Source organism: Amborella trichopoda, chromosome 2 (genome assembly GCF_054954075.1).
Source record: "Amborella trichopoda isolate Santa Cruz 75 chromosome 2, AtrichopodaSantaCruz75HAP2 v2.0, whole genome shotgun sequence".
Taxonomy (NCBI): domain Eukaryota; kingdom Viridiplantae; phylum Streptophyta; class Magnoliopsida; order Amborellales; family Amborellaceae; genus Amborella; species Amborella trichopoda.
The window spans coordinates 58,320,330-58,328,709 of record NC_142337.1 but is presented as its reverse complement, the minus strand read 5'-3'; the positions used below and the strand labels follow the sequence as shown (position 1 = coordinate 58,328,709).

At 35.4% G+C, this 8,380-nt stretch overlaps 1 protein-coding gene across 10 annotated transcripts; it reads right to left on the bottom strand.

Annotated features, from left to right (window-relative positions):
• Window positions 1-1,457: 1,457 nt before the first annotated feature.
• LOC18431263 (uncharacterized) lies at window positions 1,458-7,820 on the bottom strand. 10 transcript variants are annotated; one of them, XR_002280513.2, is made up of 13 exons: window positions 7,641-7,820; window positions 7,405-7,541; window positions 7,234-7,282; window positions 6,676-6,822; window positions 6,144-6,280; window positions 5,915-5,984; window positions 4,936-5,026; window positions 4,714-4,783; window positions 4,220-4,327; window positions 3,191-3,290; window positions 2,984-3,092; window positions 2,202-2,293; window positions 1,458-1,731 (listed from the first exon to the last, which is right to left on the bottom strand). XR_002280513.2 is itself a non-coding variant. In XM_020665668.2 (13 exons), the coding sequence occupies exons 1-13, from the start codon at window positions 7,690-7,692 to the stop codon at window positions 1,594-1,596; spliced, it is 1,278 nt and encodes a 425-aa protein (XP_020521327.1). In that variant the 5' UTR covers window positions 7,693-7,820; the 3' UTR covers window positions 1,458-1,593. The 10 variants fall into 10 exon arrangements, 3 of the variants coding, with proteins under 3 accessions (XP_020521327.1, XP_006841453.2, XP_020521328.1); XR_016049789.1 differs by having other exon boundaries at window positions 4,224-4,327; XR_016049790.1 differs by having other exon boundaries at window positions 2,984-3,070; window positions 4,224-4,327.
• Window positions 7,821-8,380: the final 560 nt, after the last annotated feature.

Sequence of the window (8,380 nt, the reverse complement as noted above, 5' to 3'; positions counted from 1 at the left end):
TACATTTAAAGTTAAATTAGCTGAAACACATTTAAATAAGATTAAAAATCTAGCAAAAATTAGAGTTTGAAAAAAAACAATGTTGTGGGATTATAAAAAACAATCTAAAAAAAAAGGAAAATACAAAAATAAATATTGATAGCCAAAACACTTTCCAATCTTTGTCAAAATGAGAGAAAACATAGAAAAAAACACATATCACAAATAAATTATTTATTTTTGGGGGATTTTTATGATTTTGTTGAACTTCTTTTAATATCCCCAAGTGGGACACCCAACTCGGGGATACTCAAGCTCGAGTACTCCGAACTCGGACCGAGCAGTCGAATAGTGGATTAAATCATCTTGAACAATTTTTGGTCGAGCTCGCAACAGCCCAGCTACTGTGACCAAATTTGTTCTTTTTCTCTGCTAAAAAGGTACACAGACAGAGTTTATTTCACATGCCAAAAGATGCGAGCTTTGACTCTGAAATCATCATAATTCAACAAAAGATACGATGTACATGTGCACAAAGAAAACCAATCTTCTTTTATAGGTGAGCTCTATTTATTAGTAGAAATCCAAACACCGACATTATTTTTGCAATAGTTGTCATTCCCGGTGAATAATCTTCTGCATCGAAATATTCAGGCATGAATATATTTTCTGATCTCTAAGGAACCAAGTGACTCAAATTATAGCTGCTAAAACACTAATATTTTCATTTAGTAATCTTCTGATCCATATTTTGCCTTTCTCAGCTAAAGAAACATGGATAAAATATGTCTTTATAGCAATAAGATAGCAAGTATTACTCAGCACAAAAAAACAGAGCACATCTTAATCAGATGGGTTTGGGTTTTGTTAAGCTACACCATATCCTTAAAGTCCTCAATATTTTTTTACATTTAAATACCCTTGAATTGTAATATGAAAATTTTCAAATAGGGGCATTTTGGTCATTAGAAAAGTAGAATAGATATTTCAAAAAAAAAATAGTGGCAGTAGTTAAAAAACAATTAAGCCATCTTGAGGGTATCCACTATTGTTCATTTTGTTTTTATTCGAAATTTATATTTTACCCTTGACTAATTACTTAAAATAGCCCTAGACAAAAAGTCACTACACTATAAGATCGATAAAGGTATCTAAGTGTCAAAAAAAAATGTTGAGGACTTTAAAAGTATATACTACCAAGTGGTATAGCCTAACAAAACCCTAATCAGATTGCATGATTTAAATCTCTCTCAAATTTCAAATTTTACATGGTAATTTGATGCTCCAAATTTCACAAACACCAACCATTCATGGAATTACCAGATACATTCTTCCATGATAATTTGCACTCACATAAATGCACATGTGGTGCCAACTGATTTAAATGACTAGGAAAGCTACATAGACCCATTTGAAGCACGAAACGTGTGACCCTTTGTTATGATTTTCAGTATCACTTGGAAAGCAACAGGGACCGGTTTGAAGCACAAGACGTGTCGTTTTCATTTATCAGAGAAAAAAAGCCGGATTCATTTAAGATCGTAACATTCACTCTACATTTAGTGGTTGCCCATTAACCTGAAATACAATGATAGCTTCAATATGTACCCTTTGCTAGGACAGGGTGTAGCACTTGACAGGGCCTACTAAGGAAAGGGCTTCTTCAAGTGCCTCCACTAAATAATCTGGGTACCTCTCAATATGGGCAGGCCCTTCCTCAGACTGCATCTTGTTTAAGACCCTCCCCACAATCTAAGGCAAGGCAAGGCATACTTAGATTAGAAGAGATGCATTGAGACCCATAACTAGTTTGTTGAAAAGATGGTAAGTAAACTGAACAATTTCATTAAAAAAAATAAAAAATTAAAAAAGATAGCAAGGAAACTATACAATAAGCAATGGGAACTACCGTAAGGGTAAATTCAATGCATGCTTGGGTATTAACAGAAAGTCTACAAGAGGATGCTACTGATACTGAAAAGGTAGCACTAAAATATACCACAAATTGAACAGATTTCAAATAACTATAGCCCATCAATTCATTTTCTGTCCCTTGAAATGATGGAGAGTGGGACCATCTATAGCATGACATGATGCCAATGATGCGTCCCACAATCCCCATCACCGTCCATTATCTGAAGGGCAAGGATGACTCAATGGAGTCCCGTAGTCCATAGGATAATTGTATACTTTCTGAAAAGTAAATGAGTAGGATAAAATACCTTTCGGGCATACCCTCCATAAGCCACCCCACCAATTGAAGCATACGGCCAACCAGAGAACCTTTCAGCTTGATGAACATCATTCCCATCCTCTATCAAAAAGGAAGATAAATGGTCAGTTATTCCAGCATTTGGCATGGAAAAGATGTGCATAAGCATATGCACGGCTGAGTTTAAGTTCATGGATGTATGCACAATAAAAAAGCCCTGTATGCCTATGCTCAAAGAACCAGATACATCTCATGGAAACACCTTGACTTCAGAGGCAACACACTTGGCTGCATGGCCTCAAGGATGGGAAGCAGAGGAGGGAAATTTAGAGAAATTGAGCCAGAAATCTTAAAGGAAACTGAAAATGCAAACTAAATGGGAAGTTCTTGGGAAAAGAAAGAAAATGGGATTGCGGCAAAACATCGAAAAGTCAAAAGGCAAACACAGCAAACATTCCAGTGAAAACATAAATATATATGTGCATACATGTAAATTTATGCATGTATCTGTGTACGGGGAGCATGCAACATATCAAGGGAAGATAAGTTTCCCCAACAGTTACCCTGATGAAACCACTTCCCAAATGGGTAAAATGCATTTAGGATTTGCTTAACCTAGGGGAAAAAAAGAAGGAAGGGGGGGGGGGGAGGGGTGGGGCCGCAAGACCTTTTTTTGGTAACTGTGGTTAAAAGATTTTTACAGGACTAGCAGTCATTTTCAGCCAAAAAATAAATTATTATAAAAAGGATCAGAAACAAAAATTAGATGGATAAAAATAGGACAAATAATACCTTGGATATTAGGAGTCTGAAAAAGCCCAGCTTCCTTCAAACCACCCACCGTATGGAAATTTGTTCCACCAGCTAATTGCAGGAATCCTTGCACAAGAAATATGTTTTTCTGGTAATGAATAAATAATTTAAATGTTATCCTCAAAATAAAGCAATATAGTCTAATAGGATCAACAATTATATAGAAATTTCATCCTAACAGCATACCATGAGGTTTGTCTTTTATTGAAGACATACGAGCAGCAAAGGCAATTGCATCCCTTGTTGCACCTCTTCCAATGTCACCACTCATTGGCCGCCCATCGAGCTGGGAGAGGCCATCATCATCCAAAAACAGTAAATAATGTTAACAAGATTTGACAATTGGAGAAATATTTATGTTTAGAAATACTACTTAAAAGAACAGGTTCAGTTGGTATGTGATATTCTGAAGGGACCTCCAATGTTCGTTTCCAAAGATGGATGGTGGAGATTCGTTCTAACTTAGTAATGACCCAGTTGGTGCCACTACAATTAATCTCCACGGTTTGTCATCAGGAACAGAATGGTAGATGCCTGTCCCATACTCCACTATGTGATCTTAGAATTTCCAGATCAAAACTCCCATGTAACAGAAAATCTGATGAGCTCAGTCTGGAGACTGACATCGATATATGTATGACATATACATGCCAGCATGATTTGGAACCCAGTCTGACCCTATTGGAAACTATTACTTTTGGTGGTGGAAATGCCAAAATATAATTACCATAAATAAGGAAATGAGCAAACTTTGGATGAAAGAATAATGAAACAAACACTTGTTTTTCTCTGAAAGAAAAGAAAATTAGTAAAGATTCAGTCCCCCTACTTTAAGAGGTGCACACACAACTGCCCTCAAAATTGAGAATTAACACGAAAGCTCCACGGCTAAGAAAAGTTCCTCTAGATTTTCTCTATTAAATTCCCACATGAAACATTGTCTAGAGGGTTTCTTTTTGTTGGAAAGGGGGTTACTGCCAAATTTACATCTACAGTGTAAACAAAAGTTCATTATGTTGTTTTCCAGTTGACTGTTCTTTAAACTATAATTCAGCATCTCAAATACAGTCGAACAAAATGATCATGCATGGAGATTAATTACTGTATAAAGCCACTATGATGGTACTAAAATTCAAAACTTCATTTAAAAGAGTTTCAAAAACAAAAACCTGTTAAACTGGAAATGAATAATGGAGACAAAAGATCAAGAGGCACCTGCCATAAATTATAGCACTTCAGGAATGGATTCATAATTGTGTACATTTTATTCATCGCATCTACAGTCGATTCCCCCAAATCTGGTAAGCTAACCTGTATTACATCCTAAAAAGTCATAAACGGAAAGTACTTATAAGATATAATTTAAGAATTACTTACCATATCAAAGTACAATGCTTACCAAGAAAAATAAAAAAAGAAGGGCCAATTCAGTCCCTGAGATCCAATTGTACTTGTATGCAATGAATAAGAACATTAAAAATCATGTTAACTTGTATATTGTCACGTGTGCTCATTCTAAGAACAAAAAGAATTTAAATTTTTTCTTTCTTACTTCTTGATCATAAAAGAAATGACCCTTTCTACTAAAGGCTTAGCCAATAGAACATTTAGAGAGACACAAAATAAAAAAACGAAAAGGAAAGTCCAGTGCAAGCTAAACTTTTAGAGATGGCTACCAATTGCAAAGAGATTGATTTGTGAATGCTTACTGCTACTAGATTCAAATGACCCACAAAATCTGCCAAGCTGTTCCAAAGCTTCTCAAAAGAGTTGATTTCCCTGTAAAATATCATCAACAGCTTCTATTTACCCCAAAACAAAGAAAAATAGAGTTTCAGGGAGCATAATTGAGTCAAAAGAAAACATACAGAGTAAACACATAAATAATCCTTATTACATTCTTTCTAGCAATGATAGCAATTCTTGCCTACCTTGCACTTGTGTGTATCTCAATGGCATCGACATTGTTTCTCTTCAAAAGCTCAGCTGTAGCTGTGGGGCATCTGACATATGTGTTTGATCCTGAGAGTATCTAGAGACTTAATCACTCACTCCAAATATGTCACCACTTCCCAAAAGCTGGAAGGGTAGAGTTACAAATACAATTCTACGGACGACAACAGAAAAAAGATCATGGTTATGCACCAATAATTTGAGTATAGACGAAGTTGTCAGATTGAAAAGCTATTTATATACTGAGGTGACAATAAGTAATTGTAGTCATAATGCCTTTTGAATTCTAAGGGAATAATGGAGCTGTTCTGAGGAGGCCATGCTAATGATTTGGAACATTTTGCCTGCTCTTCTATGTGCCAAGAAGGTATTTCTTTTATTATATGCCCCAAAGGGAATCTTCATCTTCTATTAGTTTTTCATGGAACATATCTACCATATCTAATTCATTTCGCCTAAATAGGAATTGCTTTCATTCAAGAGTTCCACTCAAAAAGGATTCATGGGGTGTCAATGGTTTGAACAGCAAGATTATGTTTTCACACTTACAAATTATTCCTGTACGATAAACAGGTTGAACCCAAATATAAAAATGATGATTTTACAGAAGCAAGAAAGAACTAGATCAATGCAGAAAGGAAGTTTACTACACCCCAATGGATTTTGGAAAACCATATTCCAATGGGGTCATCACCGTTGAGTGAAATTGTGAAGGGTGATGCATAGTGCGACCAACCAAGAACAAAACATGATCCCATACGGTGGGTCCCACTACGGTAATGATCCTGATTGCTATGGTTTTCCGTAGTCAATTATATTATTGTACACTATCCATTGTAGAAAAAAGGTAACAAGTAGTAAAAACATAAGAGACTGCCCCAAAAAAAGAGAAATGAAAACAACATGTAATTTACATTTAATAGATGCAAGAAGGGGTCCAGAACATCATATACTGACTGATTTTGTCATATGGGCAAACTGGAAAGCAACGCCCACAACCATAGCATCTCCCACGTATAACTCCACCCTACAAAACATGTAAACAAACCATACCAGAAAAATGGAAATAAATATGGAGGACCAATAATGAATAAAGTGCTTGGTAATTCTCCAACAATTCTTACTTAGAATCATCAAAGAAAGGAAAGACTCCATAAATTTAATCAAAATAGGCTATTGAAATCACCTCGAGTTTACTACTAGAAGCAATCTCCAAAGGAAGTCCTTCATCGCTTGTTACTCTCTGCAATGTTATAGCATCAGCAGGGCAAACCTTCTCACATGGCCTCGAACAATTCGGTGGGCATTCCGATGGATCGAATTCTGAGAAATCAAATTTTCATTCCTTTGAAGCACATACCAAAGGCATAAAAAACCAGCTGAAATGGTAAATGGTAAATTGGAAAGTGAACAAGTTTTATTTCCATACTAGTGAAGCAAAAACTATATGCCCTTTGTCTAGAATATCACCAAGCAAATAATAACTCATACAGCTGAAATCATGAGAAAAGAAGTTTAACCAATTGGCTATTTTAAGTGCAAAAAGTATAATGTTTGAAACATCCACAAAAAGGACAAGAAATGGAATTCAATAATCTTTTATCATAGTATGGAAAAATCAATACAATTAAGAATTATTTGATGTAAACAGTCCCCAAAAAACCAATTATCACTCTTCTCAAGCAGAAACCAAACATAAAAGAAAAATTGATATATACCAGCCTTGCGAAAGTGAAGATCCACATCATCATTCACGCTAATCATTATCCAAGGACTCCTTAGTGAAACAATGTCTTTCGCAACCGAAATTCCTTCATTAACAGCATTCACAATAGAAGCATCGGCCGCACAATCTATGCAATCAACTGCAATCAACAATAGGGAAAAGTTGAACCCAGAAAAAAGTTAATACAGCTTTGATAAATTTTTTAATGGGCGGTAAAGAAAGATTGAGTTTGTAAATTTGCTATGAGAAAAATCTTGTTCAATAGTTTTAATCCAAAAAGGAAAGATGCAGAGACATTCAAACTCCACTGGTTAAAACTGAAGCAGCGTTATATCGTACTAAATTTTTCATTATTTCCTTATGCATTTCCATGACTTCTATAAGCTCACATTTGGGTTTCTCCCAAAACATTGTGTCATCTGATGAACTATCATCATAAGACTAAATTCTTCACTGGGTTTGTTGGAACCCCTAAGTCTAGTGGTCTTCCTCTTCTCTGTGTGTGTAAGCGAGAGAGAGAGAGAGAGAGAGAGAGAGAGAGAGAGCTCACCTCCAGCAAGAGTGTAGACGAGGGACAGATTCCTGATATCAGCAACATCCTATGATTTGCAGAACCCAATTCAACACACAGTCAGTTTTAAATGACCACAAATCATTGTGAACAAAATACCAAAAGGAGAAAAAAAAAAATTGGGAGAAGAAACCAGTTATCTATGTTTACCTCAAAGCTAGCCCCACAAATGAGCTTAACCCAATTCCCCTTTTTCAAAGAATCCACGGGATAACATACAGATGAAGAGACCCCTGATTTCTCCACCATTTCTTTTATCTTCCTCCACTTATGGCCTTTGTCTCTCCCTGAACGACGTATTGTATAGAGAGTTAAACACGAGAGAGAGAGAGAGAGAGAGAGAGAGAGAGAGAGAAGTAGACTCAATCAAGAGAGAGTGCTCAAACCTTGAGTAAGAGAGAGAGAAGGAGAAGCAGTGCAAAAGGTGAGGAGCGACATGATGCGAGCGAGGTGGGGAGAGAGGAGTTGCCGCTGCCCCTAAAATGAAAAACAATCCAAAAGAAGGGGAGGCTTCAAACAGTGTTGGGAAATTTGGTTTCAATACTCGGAAAAAATTTATATAAGGTGAAATGTACAACTACATGTTTTTTAATGTTGAAAAAACCCTCTAATAAATTATCTCAAAATATGAAATTTTTTTTTTTTTGGGGTCTCTTAAATAGTCATCTTCCCCCACATTATTTAGATCATTCATTTTCAAGATTTTCTTATATTTATAGATCTACTTGATTTTAAATATTTTTAAAATTCAAAATTTTATATAGTTGGATTTTGAGATAATCCTGAGAGTTTTTTAAGGAGCGCCACAGAAGAAGAGGAAGAGAGAGCAAGAGAAGAATAACTTTTCAAGAATTTAGATAACATGATGATTAAGAAAAAGAAAAAGATAAATTTCATAATTTAGACAATAAAAAAAGTTAGGATGGATTAAACTTTTTTTAAAAAAAAATTGGGTTCTATGGGCTTTTAAAGGAAAATTAAGTTTGAGGGTCTAAACGGTCAAGTTAGAGTGCACATAAAAAGAGGTCAATTTGATGCTTAAATATCCTCAAATTGATCATCTCGACCTCAAAATGCATGAACATGAAAAAAAAAAAAAAAAATTCAAGTTATAAAAATAGTACAT